The sequence below is a fragment of the Esox lucius genome, chromosome 20, assembly GCF_011004845.1.
Source record: "Esox lucius isolate fEsoLuc1 chromosome 20, fEsoLuc1.pri, whole genome shotgun sequence".
NCBI classification, from domain to species: Eukaryota; Metazoa; Chordata; class Actinopteri; order Esociformes; family Esocidae; genus Esox; species Esox lucius.
Genome location: NC_047588.1, coordinates 13,038,904 through 13,061,113, shown reverse-complemented (window position 1 = coordinate 13,061,113; position 22,210 = coordinate 13,038,904). Strand labels below are relative to the sequence as shown.

At 40.8% G+C, this 22,210-nt stretch overlaps 1 protein-coding gene across 2 annotated transcripts; it reads left to right on the top strand.

Moving 5' to 3' along the window:
* The first annotated feature begins 2,935 nt into the window (after positions 1–2,935).
* Positions 2,936–22,106, top strand: LOC105021879 (retinoic acid receptor beta). 2 transcript variants are annotated; one of them, XM_010889867.5, is made up of 8 exons: positions 2,936–3,593; positions 8,752–8,903; positions 11,788–11,929; positions 17,111–17,277; positions 17,921–18,097; positions 18,795–18,999; positions 19,189–19,347; positions 20,648–22,106. In XM_010889867.5, the coding sequence occupies exons 1-8, from the start codon at positions 3,440–3,442 to the stop codon at positions 20,836–20,838; spliced, it is 1,347 nt and encodes a 448-aa protein (XP_010888169.1). In that variant the 5' UTR covers positions 2,936–3,439; the 3' UTR covers positions 20,839–22,106. The 2 variants fall into 2 exon arrangements, with proteins under 2 accessions (XP_010888169.1, XP_010888170.1); XM_010889868.5 differs by having other exon boundaries at positions 8,755–8,903; positions 20,648–22,103.
* The last annotated feature ends 104 nt before the right edge of the window (positions 22,107–22,210 follow it).

Sequence of the window (22,210 nt, the reverse complement as noted above, 5' to 3'; positions counted from 1 at the left end):
TAAAGATGGGATGAGCTGAAGCAGCTAAAAAGAGATAAGGTTAAAGAAAAGACTGCCTTTGCTCAGGATCTCTTCTCCAATATTTTCTTTTATAAGGATGGGATTAAGAGTGTCTGTCATTCTATCAAGAACAAAGCTATGTCCCCCTGGGTTTGGAATGGGGTGGGTGTAATGTGGTCTGATGTCGAGCTGCTATAACATGCTAATATGTAGTAAATTATACTCTGCCAGTTATGTGATAATGTAGTTTATGCGAGTAATGAGTTTGTGCAATTGGAACAGATTTACTGGCTGAAGCGGGAAGAGAAAGAGAACCGTGCCATGTACAGGGCCAAATCTCTTAAACTATACTTAGTCATTTAAAAATAATCTATCTATATACCTATGAATCTATCTGATATATAAAGTATGAAAAACTCTTCATATATTAAGATATTCCTATCTTATCCATGTAGATTTACAACTAATCTGCACAGCGGCAGTCTGTTTTGAGATGAATGGGCACAGCTATTTCACATGTATTGGGAAGAAACTGCAATATTTTCACTCTCACCAATGGGTACATAGTAATATGACTCAGAAATCTATGCCATTTTACTATATAAAATGATGAATTGATAGAGAGAGTGAATGGGGATGTATAGTGGCAAATGGACAGATGCAAAGCAAGGGATTGCATATGGGTTAATAAACAAAATGACAACAGACAGAGCTTGAGACTGAGAGAGACAGAGTAGTGATGGGGAGAGGGCGTGCATATGGGTTCACAGACAGAATGACAACAGACAGAGAGTGAGACTGAGAGAGACAGAGAAGGGATGGGGAAAGAGAGTGCATATGGGTTAATAGACAGAATGACAACAGACAGAGAGTGACACTGAGAGAGACAGAGATGTGATGGGGAAAGAGAGTGCATATGGGTTAATAGACAGAATGACAACAGACAGAGAGTGACACTGAGAGAGACAGAGAAGTGATGGAGAGAGAGAGTGCGGCTGCCTGGGCTGAGTGCTGTAGTGGGGACCAGCAGGCTCCAGGAATGCTCTGCATGCCTGTCCTCTGAATGACCCCTCCTCCCTGGAGTGTGGGAGATACTGGGTAATTAGCCTCTTTTAACATTAGAGCTATGGTCCCATGAATGGCGTTAGCAGTGGCATTGAGGGAAACTATCAACTGCATTCACTGGCTAAAAAGCTCAAATTCTAATGTTTAATTTTGTATTCTCCCATTCAAACCCCCCACACTCTTTTGGTTTCCATGCCCTTACAACCCACTCACCCTGTTTAGGTGTATTTGCTGTCTATTTCCAGTTGATGCACGTTGATGTTGAATCTGTTCCTGTACGTTGAAATTGAGACGATTTTCTTCCTTTTCCACATATGTTGATAGCCTCATCTCCTCCATGAGATCTAATTATAGTGTACTCTCTTAGTGAATTTGTCTTCCTTATGTCAAGAATGAGAAATGGAAGAAGACATAAACTAGGAGAAATGGAAGCTAAGGAGTATTGATTTTCCAGGGACATCATGGTTTGGATAATAAAATGCCAATACTGTGACATCCACTTTATCTACATTATTTTCAAACCCCTTGTCATGTTATTGAATTCCAAGGGTCCCTTTAAAAGTGAAAGTTGAATTGGCCTTTTCTCACAGGTTCAGGCTGGGAATTTTGCCTTAGCCATCTCTGTTAACGAACATGGAAAATGGAAAATATATTGTTAAGAACAACAAATAGTGAATCAGCTTTAAAACCACACTTTAACAATAATAATTGAATGGTGGAAATGTGCGCAGTTGTTTTGGTAATGATAAGGAAAGGCAATGCCTATTATGTAAAGCAGTAAAATGTAGTTGAATGGTGGTGAAGCAGTCATCACACCCTGTTTATGCTGATGGGGTATGAGAAATCCAGCAGTTCTCAAACTCATGAATGGTGTTATATGGATACCCTCTCTGATATAACGATTATAATTATAACTGTGTTTTGAGATTATCTGTTACTTTTATTATTATTTTTACATAATTGTATATGTAAACAGTAGTACAACAAACTCATGTTTGGGGTTCTGATGAGGTATTTGTTGAACTAAGCTCATTAGATGTCCGTAAGTTATATTCTTCAAGAATTAAAATATAATTATTGTTAAGGTCTAAAGCTGATGAAATCTATCTAACTTAGTATTGCTATTTTAGGTTTAACAGATAAGAATATATGGTCACATATCTCTATCCTCCTCTCCTATGTCCATCTGTATCTTTAGCCTAAGGGTCCATCATTTTCTTATCATAACTGTGCTGTGTTGATGAGTTATAGCCTTGAAGCTGTTACATCTTTAACTTAACTTTCGCAGCATTACAGTTACATCTTTTAACTGCTTACCACCCACCTAATTTTTTAACTTAGAGTAAAAAAAATATTTTAAGGTGTAAATAATGCTTTCAAAATGTTCTTTGTACATAATGCTTTCAAAAAGTAGGACTGCAGGCAATTTTTATTACTGTCTGAAAGTCAGGCTAACTTTTTTCATTGCACCTGGTTGCTAGATAGCCACTGATAGCTTTCTGTGGAAATTATGGGGTTATGTGAACATGTTTCTTTATCAAGGCCAAATCCCTCAACAAAGATCAAACCACATGGAATGGATTCCAGGTGATTTTTAATTTTTTTAATTTTTTTAAACATGTTTGCGAAGAGTATTTGCAATATAAAGGGGCTATTCGGTATAATTTATTTTATCCTAACACACTTCCCAAAGACGTCATTCTTTTTATTCTATAAAATTTTGAAATCAATAGTCAGAATCAAATCTGCTTACACAGCATTAATATCAACATTCGACCTAAAATGATGACCAGCGTGCACAAAAAAATTACGTTCCTCACGCTTAGTGAGGGAATCCTGGTACATGGTGATGTCAGACAGAGTTTGGGTCATTCGAAGGTTAGCAGCCGCGAAAAAGGTTCACGGAAAGTTCACTCGCATATATTAGGCAATTCAATCGGCCCTATGACATAACTAGTAGGCTAAGAAGTGGTTTGTGATGAGACCACATAACCCATTCGCCAATAAAGGGGAGATAAGAACTACAAAACAAACTTCATCTGAATTTGCCTGTTCTATCGGGATTTAACAAGGCTGACTATTTTGCTGTGCTACCTGCGCGCAGTGGACGCATAGTTCTTTTTATGAATACATCGATGAAAAACGTCTCACATGCGCCATACCGTTGTTCATGTTTTTGATCTGCATGGAGTAATAGCAGATAGCCTACTTTAGATCCATTAGAAACTTTAAAAAATGACCATTACAAGATGTACTGAGGGGGTAAAGGGAATCCTACTTTGATATGCGAATTAAGGACTACTCATCCATCCATTCCATTTCATATTTTTAATTGAAAAGGAAGGACTCGTCTTCATTTTTGTTATAGAAAACCATGTTTGACTATATGGATTTTCTAGCGGTTGGTCCAGGAGAAATGCTGGATTTCTACACCGCAAGTCCTTCTTGTATGCTCCAGCAACCATCTCGAACAGCATGCTTCACAGGACTAACGGAAACGGATTGGCAAGTTCATCGGAGCGCACAATGTAAGTTACGTTTTTTGTTATGGGGAGTGTTTGAGGAAATAACAAATTCAGCTGTCCCATAGGCACCCGCTATTTTACTGGCCTACTCCAAATCGAAATGTTTGTTTTTGACGAAAATATTTGAGTGTTGAACGTTATCTAGTAGTCGGTATCTTCTTTTGATTATCTACAGTTCTGTTAGTAGGCTAGTTTACGTAGTTGCTTGGATGCATTAGAGCGGCGAATTAGTTTTGACGGAATTTATTGATGTCGCCTAAGTATGAATTGCCAGGATTAGCCAGTTTTTAATAAAAAAATAAACGAACTGTCCACTGTGCCGGCCTGTATGATTGTATATCTGAAATCAAAAACCATGTGAACATTTATTTAGGTTGCCTAATCTTTAAGCAGACACCAGAGGCTATTGTTTAATAGCTTAATGCATTTTCCTGAATATGTAGTTGATGGGATATTTATTTCTACTTCAAGTAGGTTGAAGTCAACAAGCATTTGGAAATCTGGAGTAGTATAATGGTTGAGGGTACTGTAATGGATCTCCCACTGCTTTTCAAACCATACAAAACACATGTTTTTGTGGTTCTTGATAAATTTGTTTTGTGCATAACTACATGTTTTGGCTGGTGTGACATCCTAGTGTGTGTGGTGAGGTTCATGAACGGATTCATGAAAAACACCTTTATATGGCTACGAAACCTTGCTATACGGTAGTAAGGCTTTCCATAATTTGTCATGGAATAATTTAGCATTGTGTGTTCAAGTGAATAGTTATTAGACGTGTTTTGAATAATACTAACAATTAATGCCGATCACGGTCGCATAATGTTTTTTGTGCTGTCCCACTTGCCTTAAATAGGGTTCAGTTATTATATTTATCAATTTAATTGTAAACTATCATTATATATTCTTAAAAACCTATAATATTTGTTTTAGATGCTCATAAAGTATGGTATGATTGTAAAATGTATTTGGGGTAATTACAAAAGGTGGGAAAGGAAATAAAGGAAATAAAGGAAACACACATGTAAGAAGGAAAAAAGCTACATTTACAAAAAGGGGCAGCCTTTAGAGGATTGTAGAAGTGTTTCATAATCAAGTTAAGGCTTTGCAGACCCTTAAATTAGATTATAGCCCAGGGCTTGGAATGTCCTTGAATCAGATTATGAAGGGCATGTATAAGGTTTAGACAAAGGTTCATTTATTTAAAAAAGAAATCTTTAAGCTTCTGAAGAGTAGAATGGTTAATTTCACAAGTGCCAGGTGGATTGGAACAATGTTGTATTTCTAATGTGAAAACCATGACTCTCTTATGTCATTGTGTACCACTAACACTGAAAGACACACTTTACCTTATCTGATGTAGTTTTACGTGGTGTAGCATTCAACTGCAGTTACAGTATCAACTTGTTTTGTTGAAATGTATGCAAGACCTGAAAAAAACGTAAGTTCTGGTAGTTGTTGTATTTTTTGAATTTTCTTTCTCCTGCTGTGTGAAATTGTCTTGAATTAAGATATACATTCTTATGCTATATCAATAACACATGCTCAATTACCATGAACCTGTTGATAACGGACTGAAATATCTGTCCTTTTGTAGACTTGCCACCCACGTCAAACCTCTACTGTCACATACTACAGTTATTGTTTCATCAGAAGTGATATTTACAGATCAAAAGATGAAATGAAATTCTTTTCGCATTGTTGGTTTCCTGGTGTCCTCTATCTGATGATATAACTGTCTGGTTTTCATTTAGCCCAGTGTGTTTTGACAGTCAGTCCCAAGGGCTTAATAGGGCATCATGTTCCTTAGGTTTTATGTGATATCAAAGGCTTATTGACGACAGCACCATAGTCCTCTACAACATTAAACGTATTTCGCAGCACTCAGTGTTTGGAAATTAAGGTGAATCTTAACCACTGCCCAGTTTGGTTTGGGGGGGGGGTCACCAAAGGTTCATTGGACAGTCACCAAGAAGTGGTCAGACAAGACCCAGACTGGCTTGTCTCCCCCACAGCAAAGTAGTTATTTGAAAACTCTGCAAGCGGTGCCTCCAAAAATTCTTTATTGACCTTATCCATCGCTATTCTATCGATGCCGTTATCTCACAGTGATAGTGTGCAGAGAAAGTTATTTTCCTTTGACATGATGGTTGTAGATCTGTCTTAATACACATTCTCACATAAATGTAGGGGCCATCTCCCTCCCCCGTCTAAACCACTTAGGCTAACATAACATTCCGCTGCTTCATCAGTCAGTTGATCTTGTGGCATGCTCCGCCATTGTTTTGCATTGGAGAGGAAAGTTGCTAATGGGTGTGTTCTCTTGTTTGACCCTCCAAGGATAGGTTCAGTTGGAGGCCATGGGTTCAAGGGGATGGAGATAAGTGATTTTTCTCTTTTTGTCCCGTCAAATGACTTTTTTCTCCGTTATCTATCACTGGCTTTAATGGTGGAGGAGATAGGAAGGCAACCAGGATGTGTACCGTGTCGCAGTGGCTCTGGGAGCTCTAGGAAACTAAAGTGGTGTTAAGTGTCTGTTCTGTTTCTTCCTCAAAGTATGACGATGGGATATTCTGAATTGTATCCCGCCTCATTTTCCCCTTGCACTCAATGAAAACGTTTAAATCTTATACGATAAAAGGGGCGTGGTCCTTTTATCAAATCAAGGCCTCAACATGGCTTCGGAAACACCAGTTGTCTTGGCGCAGTGGGATAAAATGAGTCAGTACATTTGTGAATAATTTGTAGATGTTTCTATAGAGATATTATGTTTAGGCTCATCACTATAGAAATTAGTTTTGGTTTTCGGATAAGATGCCCAAGCCAGTTTTTCTTTGTTTTGATAAAAGCTAAATATTGAATGATATGTCCATATGATGCTATTAATCACATGAACACTTCATATGCTCTGGAAATGTTCACAGAAATTCTGTGTATTATTACCACATGAATGTAACAATTTATAGGAACCACAACCTTTTTAAATACATAATATTTCAGATTTTTAAGATTTATTTTCATACTGTCCATATTCCCATTTCTATGTTCTCTGGAATTGCTTCTAGTCTCTATTGTTATGTATATTTTGTACTTTTGCTTTATGTATTTCTTAATGCTTACTGCGTAGATGTCGTGTGCCATGTCATAAGAATTTCATTGTTCAGAATGACGCTGGGTTATTTGGAGCGTTTGATGAAGAAAATACTTTGACTTATACCTTGGTTAAGGTGCAGTAAAAAGGGAGGACGACATCACAGGGCTCACCAAGAAGGCACATCGGTTGAGAAACCACTAGCTGCAGCTGAAAAAGACCACACATTTCCAACTCAGTCCTGATCCAGCGTTATGCATCCATCCACGCCTTCCCCAACACTTATGGTTTGGGGCTGTGTCTGTCTGCTGCAGCAGTAAACTGCAATGCATTTTAAACTCTGCATTAAGGGTCGTCGGCTGCCAGCTGCCCTCCACTGTGGTACTACACAACTCCAGGACAGGCTAACAGGACAGATCATGGCTGACCGCTCCCACTCAAGTCACTCAATGTTCCAAAAATTCTCCTTCTGCAGGCGGGCTGTTCAAAATGCTGCCACTTAATCAGTTTTCTTCCCAGTTCCATGGCTACCAGCCATATGTCCCACAGAGACTAATAAAGCTATGTTCACCACATCAACCCACCTCCAAACTACTTGAATTAACTGCTCTATACTGCACTCAACTCTGCTCATCTCCCTGCATCTACAGTAGATATAATGTACCGTAAATGAAATGTGTACAACTGTAGACATTTCAGTAACTGTAGATGCCACTGCATAATATATTCACCACTCATCCTATTATTTTAGTTCACTCTTTAACATTTTATGTCAACTTTGTGTAGATCTTATGTGTTCTGTCCCTACATGTTGTCTGCAAGCAGCACCATTACAGTACAGTTCTGAGGAGTATGTGTAGCTACATTAACTTGGCGATGTAATTCAATATTCTCTAGTCAATATTCTTAATCACCATGGAAATACAGGAAGGTGTTGGGACAGTATGTGAATACAAGTCTCAAGGAATTGTGGCAATAGTTTGGTATTTCCCCAAAAAATATTGGGGATTGAATAACTGGTATTTCAGATCTAATAAGAAACAATTAATGACCAATTGGGAAGGCAGTGCCTAAATATCTGGCTTACTAACCAGAAAATAATTGCTTAATTTATATGGTTTTGGATTATTCTGACAGCAGACAATTCAACACACAAACACACAGACAGACAGCATTGCTAAATGCTGTGAGGCATCTCGAGCTGATCAATGACAAACAAGAGGCGTTGTTGATGTAGGCTGTGATTTGATAATAAATTAACTGGCATCACATTTATTATATTCAATGCAGTGTTCTCGATTTAACCTAGTAATATCAACCATGTGTAGCTAACTAGTGATAATGTGATGATTCATTGTTTTCTGAAAGATACGTTTCACACTAGCTAGCAACTTACCCTGTCTTCTCTAAAGGCACCAGGTCCTTTTGATGCTGCAATGCATGACAGTTGGTCAAACTGCCATTCTCCCTGTGGATCGTTGTGTCTTTAATACATGCTTCCTTCACAAAAGGGTATCTGCCCTAATTTTTCATCCAGAAAAATCAATCAGTCGACAGTAAGCATATCCATCTGACCAGTAACCGATACTTACCACATCCATCTGACCTGTAAATTGTTGGTAGCTCGAATTCCTGAGCTGGAAAGATTAAATATATATCACTTCATTCGAATTTCTCAGGATTAGAGCGTCTGCTAAAGTGATTAACATTTTAAGATGTTGAGAGACAGAGTTTACCATGTTACATCTACCCTGAGTCCAGATTGAAGAAAAAACAAAAACAACATTAGGTCAATATCACTCCTTTTCAGCAACTGCATTGAAACATCCTCCTTCCATGGCTGTATCCTAATATTACCTGCCTCTTCCACCACTCACTGTTTTCACTGTATCATTTAGTCAATTAAACTGTCAGTGAAAGGATGAAACCCAGTCATTGCTTCTGATAGAAAGAGGTCAAGGAAATGAGGCCATTTCATAGTGAATGCAGTGGCAGCCTTCATCTTACTCCCACTGCTCATTGCTTGTCTGTCTTCTCAGCACCTCATCCTTTCTTCCTCCTGTGTGTCAGCAGCTGTGGAAACCCAGAGCTCCAGCTCCGAGGATGTCTTCGCCAGCACCCTCTCCCCTCCGCCTCCTCCTCGCACCTACAAACCCTGCTTCGTGTGCCAAGACAAGTCCTCGGGCTACCACTATGGTGTCAGTGCTTGTGAAGGCTGTAAGGTAAGGGACACAGCTGATCATGTTTCTATCCCAAAACCCACCTGACTGCTCAAATTATGAATAATGAATAATTCAACTCTTCATGTCTTCATTACATAAAGTAAAGGACTACAACTAGCCCCTCCCCCTCCACACACTCACACACACAAACACACAGACGCACGAACACACACACGTGTTCCCATTATGGTCTGGGGTTGTCAAATACCTCCCCACCATCACCACCCTTTGATGGTCTGTGCCAGGGAGTTATATAGAGAGTAGCTGTAAACACATGTGTTCATGAACGCCTGGCCGTTTGGCCCTATGCTGTAGCGAACTGCTTGGGTAACTGAATGTTCCACAAAGAGAAGGTAAATAATAGATGGGTAGCGCAGCAGAGGAGACCATGACTACAGATGACATCCTGTTTCCACACCTTCCAGAACAAGATGGAAGGCAGTGATCCTATCTACTAAATGGGGGGCCTGCGGGAGTAAATTTACTTTTGGGTGCAATTTCTATTTTGGAGGAAGTATTAGCAGATAAAAAGACAAGGATTTTCCACACCCACTTGAGAAACCACAATAGAATTGCAGGGTTTTTCCCGAAGGTCTTGCAGTGAGCGGGACATTTATCAATTTTTCCAGCATCTTCTGGGTTTGGGGGTTAGTAATCAGATATGTGTTCCTTGCCTTGTTACACATTAATCACTCCTTGTAGTAACTTGGGTGCCTACAAGCTCAATCGAGGTAGAAGACCACAGAGTGTGTTCTATCTGGGGCAAAAGAATTCTGGTCGACTTCCTTGTTCAGCAAGCAGCCTCATAACCAGAAAAGCATTGGATGTGTTCCGAATAATCATCTTTCAACATCAATCGTCCCAAGTCTGCTGGGAGTTCAGATGTCATGAAATTCAGAAGAAAACACGTTAAAATCTTTAAAGAAAAAATTTTGCAAGAGGAAACTGTACCAGTGAACGATGGCTGGCTGGAGATGGATGTGAATATTTGTCTTCTGGTTTTCCTCCAATTTGTGGGGTGGCACAGGATGAGTGGAAAAAAAACTATTGGGAACATTGGTGCAGATGTTGGGTTTTTGTGGGTGAAAAGGGAGGGCAGGGATTTACTTTAAAAAATTATATAAATAAAAGGATTAGATATATATGAGAAATGTTATGAATTATTATATTTCCTATGGTTAAACTGATCTAATCATTTTACATTGTAGGGCTCATTGTGGTCAAAACCTTGATTCCCCTTTTACTTGAAGATTTTTCCACACAATGAGGTCCAAAAAAACCTCTGGAATTTGGAAAATGATGCTAATGCCCTTCTGAAACAAATGCTGGAAAGTCTTGCAGGTGTAAGTGGGATGAAGCCTTTGGCCTACTTTGTGATTGCACAAAGTTCATATGCTTTTAATGGGCCAATGACTGTTCATCTCGGCAAGGTGTGGGCTGAAATGTGTCCAAAGTTAATATTTTCAGTGAAAATTGTTGGAAGTACTTTACTGCAAAGTGTTGTATAGTTGATTTGCCTTTGCAATCAGTCTGTTTTGCATACTTTTCACACTGCAGATGATCATATATTCACATGAAACAACATGCAATAGCTGTCAATTGCACCGTGCTTCTACTGCAATATATTCAGCGTTGTTTACAACTAAGCCAAAGTAGCCCAGAAGCTGTCCTTTCTAAATGGGCGTTAGTGAAGATGAGTGGGATGAGCCAAGGGGGAAAAAAAGACTGAGACAAAGGCTGAGCTAGCATAACCATAATCCTATTGAGCAATATTTTCTAGTATGTTTCTGTTAGGAAACATTACTCTATAAAGTGCTTCTAAGCAATAAATGGCATTTTAAAACTTTACAATGGGTATAGTCTACCAAACGTAGTCCACTCTGTTCATTACATATTTTAGATTTTGGAACTGAAAACTGTATTGAGAAGAGATGTTTCAGCGATCAGATTGTCTGTCCAATTCCGTCTTGCTTCGTAGCCTTCCACTGCCAAGCCACTGGGCTTCCTCTCCCTATGGCCTTCATTTGAAAGAAGTGGAGTGCACGCAGCATCTAGCAACATACAAAAAAAATTTCGGCAGTGAAAAACACAGGCAGAACTTGATCTGCAGATGCACAGAAATCTTTAAAGTAGAATGCCTGAGAAAAAAATTCTATTGAACTACTTACTTACTTACTACTTACTTTCTTTAGATATTTCCAAGTTTTTTTTAGAGAAATAACCTTGAGAAGTAATGTCCAATCAGTAACCCAAAAATATAATAATGTTTCTAATGTACTTATTGGAAATGTCATGCACTGTAGACACATACCATGGTGGAAAACCATAGTTTTTGGTGTATACTTAAAAACATTAACTGTACACCAGAAACTACAAAAAAGCCCCTTCTCATTGTGTGGATATATAGCATCATCCAACTCTGTGAGTTATGAATTTTTCTGTGTAGATGGAAACCATGCCACTACTTTGCCCTCCTGCTGTCCATCCTGGTAACTAGGAACATAGGTTCTGATACCTGTGAGGTGTTAGTCTTCTACACCTTATGTTACCGCTGTGTTTCACAACAGATTTAGTTTGCATTTGCCCTCTTGTTTTTTTTATCTCTAGTATTACTGTATTTCACCAACTGTTGGTAGTTGAAAGTGAACAAAACAAACTTGCACTTATCCTTGCTAGCAGTGGCTTTGTTGATACCTTCTTTATTAATTAAGCTAAGTTTACTTGCAACAAATTTTATATGTGGTTGTCTTTCTATTGGTCTCCAGTTTAATCTTGTAATGTAAGTCTGCTCAATTATTATACTGTTCATTTACTAAATGACTTGTGTAAAATGAAAAGGAAATGTTTACTATTTTGAAGACTTTCTCCTCCTTTTCCCTGCCAGGGTTTCTTCCGAAGAAGTGTCCAGAAAAACATGGTTTATACGTGCCATCGGGACAAGAACTGCATCATCAATAAGATCACTAGGAACCGGTGTCAGTACTGCCGGCTTGAGAGGTGCTTTGTTGTGGGCATGTCCAAGGAGTGTAAGTGTCACTGACCTTTCATAATGGCTCTATTCAACAACTACTAAGTCACATTTCTAAACCTTGTTGAACAGCTTTTGTAAAACTTCCCAAAACTGCAACATGAATAGTTATGACTGTAATACCTGTGTCCTGGAGGATGGAATGCTGTGTAGTGTAGAATGTAGTGATGTTTTATACAATCATGCCTCATGAGGCAAAGGAAAAGACAAGCCGGCCAGAAGCTGGCCCCTGCCATCCCGGGGAACAAGGAATCAACATTCATTCTCTGACTTAGTGTCTCATAAATAGCTCCCAAACCCTAGCACTATAGCCTCAACTGTCTCAGTGGAGCTGGTTATCATGTTATTTTTCAGCTCATAATTCAGGGAACAGCTATTACAGTTGTAACTTCACCTTCCCTGTCAGTAATTTGGTAAAGCACTGTAGGGATGTATAGTCACTCCCCAAGCTGGCTCAATGGACACCTAATCAGTGGCCTATGGCACTTTACCAAAAGAGAAAAACAAGCCAATAGAAAAATCCTCTGGTAACCCAGGTAATGTGCAACTTATTCACCTTCTCCTCTACCAGCTGACAGCACAATATGATGGGCTAGGCTAGAAGCCATGACATCAAAGAAATAAAACCATGTAAATTTGTGTGGCAATGCCCAACTCACCACATCGCAACTACCTGCCCCCCACCCCCCCAGTCAAGCATTTGACTAGTGCTCAAAAAGCTGCCATACCCACAGTGAACTAGGTAACACTTTTTAGATTCTTGCTTCATATGCTAGGGAGATAAAATCCACGATCTAATGTGAGAGGTGCTGCTTAGAAAGCCAACTACCCTGAGCTGGATTAGCAGAACAAACAGCTGGTGACATGAACAGAACACACAGGTCATGACAGCCTGAGATTGCAGCCGTAAAAACTTTCAAAGTGTAGATTGCCTTGCTCGAAAAACTGCTGAGTGAACCATAGAATGTCCATCAACATGCTCAGAAAATGAAAAATGTGTTTCTTTATCATTACTTTTAGAACCAAAACTAGAACAATCAGCATCCTGGTGATGGGTTGCCTTGCAGAACAAAATACTTGCAGCCCCCCCCCCCCCCCCCCCCCCCTCAAATAATGCATAGTGAAAATAATTACACAATTTATATGTGGGGAGAACAAGTATTTGATACACTGCTGGTTTTGCCGATTTTCCTACTTACAAAGCATGTAGAGGTCTGTAATTTCACTTTTTGAATGGAATTACTGAAATAAATAAACTTTTTGATGATATTAAACTTTTATGACCGGCACCTGTACTCTTCAACTGTGAGAGACTGAATCTAAAACAAAAATCCAGAAAATCACATTGTATGATTTTTTTATAATTAATTTGCATTTTATTGCATGACATAAGTATTTGATCACCTACCAACCAGTAAGATTTTCGGCTCTCACAGACCTGTTAGTTTTTCTTTAATAAGTCCTCCTGTTCTCCACTCATTACCTGTATTAACTGCACCTGTCCACACACTCAATCAAACAGACTCCAACCTGTCCACAATGACCAGAGAGCTGTGTAAGGACATCAGGGATAAAATTGTAGACCTGCACAAGGCTGGGATGGGCTACAGGACAATAGGCAAGCAGCTTGGTGAGAAGGCAACAACTGTTGGCGCAGTTATTAGAAAATGGAAGAAGTTCAAGATGACGGTCAATCTCCCTTGGTCTGGAGCTCCATGCAAGATCTCACCTCGTGGGGCATCAATGATCATGAGGAAGGTGAGGGATCAGCCCAGAACTACATGGCAGGACCCAGTTAATGACCTGAAGAAAGCTGGGAACACAGTCTCAAAGAAAACCATTAGTAACACACTACGCCGTCATGGATTAAAATCCTGCAGCGCACGCAAGGTCCCCCTGTTTAAGCCAGCGAATGTCCAGGCCCGTCTGAAGTTTGCCAATGACAATCTGGATGATCAAGAGGAGGAATGGGAGAAGGTAATGTGGTCTGATGAGACAAAAATAGAGCTTTTTGGTCTAAACTCCACTCGCCGTGTTTGGAGGAAGAAGAAGGACGAGTACAACCACAAGAACACCATCCCAACAGTGAAGCATGGTGGTGGAAACATCATTCTTTGGGGATGCTTTTCTGCAAAGGGGACAGGACGACTGCACCGTATTGAGGGGAGGATGGATGGGGCCATGTATCGCGAGATCTTGGCCAACAACCTCCTTCCCTCAGTAAGAGCATTGAAGATGGGTCGTGGCTGGGTCTTCCAGCATGACAACGACCAGAAACACACAGCCAGGGCAACTAAGGAGTGGCTCCGTAAGAAGCATCTCAAGGTCCTAGGGTGGCTTATCCAGTCTCCAGACCTGAACCCAATATGAAATCTTTGGAGTGAGCTGAAAGTCCGTATTGCCCAGCGACAGCCCCGAAACCTGAAGGATCTGAAGAAGGTCTGTATGGAGGAGTGGGCCAAAATTCCTGCTGCACTATTTGCAAACCTGGTCTAGAAGTACAGGAAACGTATGATCTCTGTAATTGCAAACAAAGGTTTCTGTACCAAATATTAAGTTCTGCTTTTCTGATGTATCAAATACTTATGTCATGCAATAAAATGCAAATTAATTACTTAAAATCATACAATGTGGTTTTTTGTTCTTTGATTCCGTCACTCACAGTTGAAGAGTACCTATGATGACAATTACAGACTTCTACATGCTTTGTAAAGTGGGAAAATTGGCAGTGCATCAAATACTTGTTCCCCCCACTGTACACAGTAATGTAATTAATAGTAAGGAATAAATGCAACATTTCTGAATAGAAATTGTGGTTATTTCCAAGGAGTACTGAAACAGAAACGATTGGTAATAAACATTAACAGAAGCAATTTACAGAATGTACAGAACCAGTCAAAAGGTTGGAAACACCTAGTCCTTTGAGGGTATTTATTATTATTTTTATAGAATAATTGTGAAGACATGAAAACTATGAAATACCAAAAGAGTGTTAAAAAATCTAAGTACATTACATATTCTTCAAAATAGCCAACCTGCCATGATGAACTTTTTGAACACTTTTGGCATTCTCTCATTCAGAGAGAAATCTGAGGTAATCACCTGGAATGCTTTTCCAATAGTCTGGAAGGAGTTCGCACATATGCTGGGCACTTGTTGGCTGCTTTTCCGTCACTCTGCAGTCCAACTCATCCCAAATCACCTCAATTAGTTTGAGTTTGGATGATTGTGGAGGCCAGGTCCTCATATGCTGCACCATTTCTCTCCTTGGTCAAATAACCCTTGCACATCCTAGAGGTCATTTTCAAATGGTAGTCCCAATAAGCGCAAACCTGATGGGATTGCATATGGCTGCAAAATGCATATTTGGAACCACTCTGTATCTTACAAAGACACGAGAGGAAAGGAGATCTTGGAAGACATCAGGACAAGTGTAGTGAGAGCGCATCAGTCTGGGTAAGGCTATAAAACTATCTCAAATAGATAATTAACAAATGCAGAGCGCTTAACATGACAGCAACTCTGCTTAGAAATAACCTTATTCCAACAGTCAAGCTTGGTGGTGGGAAAGTCAAGATCCGGCAGGCCCATGTTTATTACATCGTTCCCTGCTTTCAAAGCTTGAATCTAAATCATGACACTTGGCGAGAATGTCAGAGATTGTCAGTATGGCCTTGCAATATCATAAAAATGATTCTGTTCTTGTGTTATAAATTCATGGTAATTACCCAAAACACGTCTACAGCCTATGAGGTTTCTTGATTTGGCCCATAATTAGCTGCTCTTCAAGCCCCTGCTGGCTCACCACAGTCACTTCTACCCGTGCGCTGGCTGAACCAGGCTTGACTAGTTATTCTTTCTTGTTAAGAATGTAACTTTACTCCCAACTTTAAATAACCCCAAGTAATATGGTTTGTTTACACTCTGTTTTTATAATTGGATTATTTAGTGGCTGTTCCACATATTCCATCACCATTCAACCCTGCCTGCTCCATTACTGTAGCTGTCTGGGCCCCGTTGACTGAGGACGAGCGTATCAGTAGCCTGAGGAGTGGGACATTTGGCAGAGGCAGCCAAAGGCCATAGGAATTACCCACATGACCTTTCTTTGAACCTCTGTAAGCCGGTGACAAAGCAAATAACAACCGGGTCAAGCAAGAGGAGTCCCACATTCCTCTGCCGAGGTAGAGAATGCATTTTTTCCGACCCAAATCCTAATCTCCGCAGCCTGAAACTCGGAAAACAGGACATTTACAAGAATGTCACACGTTTGTATTCCGTTTATAACCGAATACAAAGCCTCAAAAAAGAAAAGGCAGCTTTTCACCAGCTGGTGCCAGTGGTCAGAGAAACAGATTTGAACAAGGGCTGACCAGAGCCGAGACTTAAAACATCAAGAGGCCATACCAACCAGTGAGTCACATGAACAGGAAAAGCATGTGGAATATTCAACCATATGGTTAAAACAGATGACACTGGTTCTAAAACAAAAACTCAGCCATTAATCAAAACATAGCAAAACCTCTGTCCAAGAGCATTTGAAGAAAATGAATTCCAGCAATAGTGTCTGCTGTCTCCTGTTCAACACAAAAAAGCACTTTGAACTTCGTTACCCAGAAGGCCACTGACCCAGATAAAATATTTTTCTAAGGAATTGTGTTATGGTAATGGATGCCTACAATTGAATGTCATTCAAGCACTCCCTCTCTTCTCCCCAGCATTCCATAACTCAGTCAACCCACTTCCCAGTGTTGTGGCCTTGTCGCTGGTATATAACGTGTACTACTGCTACCTGATTAACATTGTTTGCCATTGGGCCTGGTGTTTAAGGGGATACCCGGGTGAAGTGTTCAGCCAGTTTAAGGAAGTAGGGCAGACTAGCATAGATGACCCAGTGACTGCCCAGGATTAGACAGACAGATGCTTCTGTCTCTGCGAGGAGAATGATGCCAGCCACTGATGCCAGCCTAGCTGCCTACGATGGCTCTTCCTGATATGTGGATATCTGGCTCAGTGGAACGAGTGGCCATTACATTATTATTTTACCTCACTCAGATGCTCATCGATCTGTAACCAAATATAGGATAATTTAGCAGTCTCTAAAATGTTAACACCCGCAGCTCCAAAGGGAGGTTTTTTGGTGAGTTGGTTCTGTTCATATTCCATCCTCTCCCCCCAGCTGTCAGGAACGACCGGAGCAAGAGGAAGGAGAAGAAGGAGACACCCAAGATGACCCTAATAGACACACATGAGCTGACTGCAGAACTGGGTTGTGTGGTGGAGAAAATCTGTAGGGCTCATAAAGAGACCTTCCCTTCCCTCTGTCAGCTGGGAAAATACACCACAGTGAGTCACTGCAGCCATGATAACACCACAGACCACCCCCCACCCCAGCCCCCACCCCCCCACCCACACACATAGACATACACACACAGTACAGTAGCCTTACTGATTTAAAAACAACAGCATGGGGCCTTTAAAGACAAATTATGTCTCTTGCCAATATACTTTAAAGGCGTGAATACGTTGGTTAATGTTGCCAAAGCAAAGTGAAAGCAATACAGTATCACAGCTGTACTACAATTCTGAATAAATAATGTAAATATTCCCAAATACAGTATGTGCATGTATGTGTATATATACATCATATCAAATATACATTGTATATATGGCACATGCTTATACCAAACAAAAACAAGAATCTAAGACAAAAAAACTGTAAGGTCAAAATTCTATGGTAGATCTAGTTTGAGTAGTAAAGATGTATAGTGTACATACATGTTCTATACTTATTACGGAGAAAGAACATTCTGATGCAAACCCAGTTTCTCTCGCTCGGCTGCCATGGAACCTCTAAATATTACACACGTGACCATTTGGAAAGGGGTGTGCTGTATTATGAGCAATGTACAGGCTATTTTCTCATCCCTCCTTGTCCCAATTTCTCTCTTCCTCCCCCTCCCCCCTCTCTCTGTTCATCCCTCTGTAGAATTCCAGCTCCGACACCAGGATCCACTTGGACTTGGGACTGTGGGATAAGTTCAGTGAGCTGGCCACCAAATGCATTATCAAGGTGGTGGAGTTTGCCAAGCGTGTGCCTGGCTTCACAGGCTTAACCATAGCTGACCAGATCACCCTCCTGAAAGCGGCCTGTCTGGACATTTTGGTGAGCGCTTAGTGTGGTGGTGGTGGGATCTGGGTTGACTGCATTGTACATCAGTGCTCATGTTGTATTTCATGCCCACATCACCATCTCCAAAGGGTTTCTACCTCACCGTCGGCTGTTTAGTTCAGCCACACTCTGTTACATTGTGTCAGCGAACGTCGGGGCAGCGTTTACCGCCCGAGGAACGTTTGATTCTCTTTTATCTCCTCGTCTCTTCTGCTCTTCACTGTCGGCACTGTCCTTCCCCAGAACCGTCAAAGGCTCGGAGTCTCACTACGGAGATTACACGGCAACATGCCACTATTTTCTCGGAGAGATCGGCTCTCTTAAATCAAAAGGGCGATCACGTTGGTTAGACATTACTGAGGTGGCTTCTAATGAGGCGTATGGTGACAATTGGAGTGTGAAATCGATTGTGTTTTAGGCCATTTGTGAAACTTGACTCAGTGCTCTGTTTGCTTGGAGCATTCTTTATGCTCCGAATGGCTGTTATTGAAGATGTCACCACTGATCTCAGTTTCTCTCCATCTTTTTCTCTGTCAATCTCATCCCCTTCTATCTGTTCTCGTATGCAGACTTGTTCATAAATGGTTGTGTTTTACCACTGTGCTTTGCCTCCCGTATTTCTGCTAGAAATGTCTGCCGTCGGTCTTTCACTGTTTTCTTTCCCATATTTACCTCATCTGTCTCCCTGTAGATTTTGCGCATCTGTACAAGGTACACACCCGACCAGGACACCATGACCTTCTCCGATGGTTTGACCCTGACCCGAACACAGATCCACAATGCCGGGTTCGGTCCCCTCACAGACCAAGTGTTCACGTTCGCCGGTCAGCTGCTGCCCTTGGAGATGGATGACACAGAAAGTGGACTCCTCAGCGCCATCTGCCTGGTGTCTGGAGGTACTGTGACTAACTAGCCAGAGATTCTGTTCACGCTTCACATGGAACGTCAAATGTACTATGTGAGTGTTATTATTGTGTTGTGTTGATGGTCTATATTCAGGATAAATCACAAACTAATGAACTGGTGTTTGTGGATGTCTTTGTGTGTTTCACTGTTGCGTGTAACGTGTCCCTCTGCTGGGTCAGATCGCCAGGACCTGGAGGAGCCATCTAAGGTGGAGGTCCTGCAGGAGCCCTTACTGGAGGCCTTGAAGATCTACTCCCGGAAACGCAGGCCCAGCATGCCTCTAATGTTCCCCAAGGTCCTTATGAAGATCACAGACCTGCGCAGCATCAGCGCCAAAGGTAACACGTGGAATTATTTTGAGTTATTTATCTGAAGACCCTAATCTGTTTATTGTATTGTTTCTAGGTTTATTACATTGTGAAAGTCGGTATCAAGTGTTGTAGTCGAGTCACTGAACTTTGAGTCCAATTGAGTCATGAGTCCCCGTGGCTAAGTTGGAGTCGAGTATAAATCAGTCAGCTCCATCAGTGGTCAGTCAGCTCCATCAGTGGTCAGTCTGCTCCATCAGTGGTCAGTCAGCTCCATCAGTGGTCAGTCAGCTCCATCAGTGGTCAGTCAGCTCCATCAGTCCCAGTGCTTTAGTCTTTGATTGAGTTCTTACGTTTTAGTCACTGGATCCACATGAACTCAGAATAATGTTATTTACCCTGTGATAAAGGTACAAAAGATGTACTCATTCCAGCAGACAAAATGTAGTAGTTTTGAAGGAAAACCGGCCAGTACGTTGTAGTCAGGAAAGTGTGTAGAGCGAAGGCAGACTCAGGGCTTTGGGTGATTATTCAGTAAAGCAGCTTGGGTGAAAATTGGACAGTTGAAGACTGGAAGAATGTTGCCTGGTCTGATGAGTCTCGATTTCTGTTGATGGTAGAGTCAGAATTTGGCGTAAACAGAATGAGAACATGGATCCATCATGCCTTGTTACCACTGTGCAGGCTGGTGGTGGTGGTGTAATGGTGCGGGGGTTGTTTTCTTGGCACACTTTAGGCCCCTTAGTGCCAATTGGGTATCATTAAAGTGCCACGGCCTATCTGAGCATTGTTTTTGACCATGTCCATCCCTTTATGACCACCATGTACCCATCCTCTGATGGCTACTTCCAGCAGGATAATGCACCATGTCACCCAGCTCGAATCATTTCAAATTGGTTTCTTGAACATGACAATGAGTTCACTGTACTGAAATGGCCCCCACAGTCACCAGATCTCAACCCAATAGAGCATCTTTGGGATGTGGTGGAACGGGAGCTTCGTGCCCTGGATGTGCATCCCACAAATCTCCATCAACTGCAAGATGCTATCCTATCAATATGGGCCAACATTTCTAAAGAATGCTTTCAGCACCTTGTTGAATCAATGCCACGTAGAATTAAGGCAGTTCTGAAGGCGAAATGGGGTCAAACACAGTATTAGTATGGTGTTCCTAATAATCCTTTAGGTGAGTGTATACCGCTGATATGCCTAGAAATATAAAAGCCTGACATGCTGGATGGAGGTGGATTACGAAAGGAAAAAGAGGGGGAAAAGGGTGCTAATATTGCTGAGAAATGTCTACTGCTCTTTTCCCTGTCGATGTTCTCAGGAGCTGAGCGTGTGGTGACGTTAAAGATGGAGATCCCGGGCTCAATGCCTCCTCTGATCCGGGAGATGCTGGAGGAGATGGAGAACCTGGAGAAACAGCAGAGGAAGCAGTCCGAGGACGAGAAGAGGCTAGAAAAAGACATCACACCCTCCCTTTCCACACAGTACATAGACACTGGCTTGTTTGTCTGAAATCCTTACGAGAAAATATACCTGCATTGTGAAGCCCTGTAAAGGAAGTCATGAGGATGGTTAAGTGTTAACCAGTGAAAACAGTGGATTCAGGGTTGAATATGTAAAGGGAATTGTATATAGAGTCTCTGTACAGTACTTATAGTGGTTACATAAATACAAAGGGCATAGCAAATATTCCTAACTGGATGTAACTCGATATACCAGGAGTGTGTTGATGGTATCAGAAGGTTCTCGGGTGGTGGCGTGAGGCTACATTACAACTTATAATAACAATGTTTACACACTGGCTGTTTACAATTCTGATCCTGTGCCCAGACACTTCTAATTCTGAAAAGTGAAAGCATACTTGGTAGTGGTGTTTTTCTGTACAGTACCTAAGATCAGTCTATGAGTTCATTTGATCATTTGAAACAGAGATACTGTGTAAAATACTGCAATGTGGGTCTAATTTGAATTTAGACCTAAATACATGTAGTGCATTGCAGTACTAGAGTAATTTAACATATTAAAACATGGAGTCTTCTATGCAGATGGGAGTGGACATTTAATTGTGAATTTCCACTGTGCTGCAACAGGTGGTCAAAACATGCCAATGTGCTTTATACAGTATGTATCCAGTCTAAAGGCCCAGTGCGGTCAAAAATGTTTATACTGTTTTCTTCATAACAATTCAACATTGAGGTTAAAATAACACTTAAAATGGTGATAATCATAATAATACCCTTTTTGTAAGTTCTGTTAAAACATTTCAGCATTTTTGATGTCATGAAGTTGGTCTGATTGTAATAGACAATGACTGTTTGCCTGGGAGAGGAGGTGGGCTCTAGACCATCCTCTCAGCCAGTCAGGGCTGGGTATGTAAATATCTTCGGATGGGTTTCCTTAAAATGCTGAGCCTTTCAGAGAATGAAGATGGCTCGGGTAAATAAATGACACAAAATACAAGTTGGCATAGTTTAATTAAAAACATACACACTGCTTTACTGTACATACGGTGAAGATAAAAAAATAAATACAATTACCAAGACTGCGTGCAGGCGGACTATTGTATTTCTCAGAAGTCGATACTGGGTAGCAAGTTTGGTCACATGTTTGGGAGCTTTTAATCTGGTACTCACTCTCAAGTTTCCATTATTTCAAGTATTGCATGATTGGCTTTGTTAAGTGCTATTACACTCTTTCATGTCAACGTATATTCTACGTACCATTGTATGGCTGTTTCTCTGTGATGAATGTCATGGTGCGTTTTTGTGATAATTAATCTGATCACATTTCAGATAGTTATTGGTCTATTAAATTCCTGAAACTACACTATTGTATTTGTCCTATTTTCTTACCATGATACAATCTAGTGCTCCACCTAAAATGT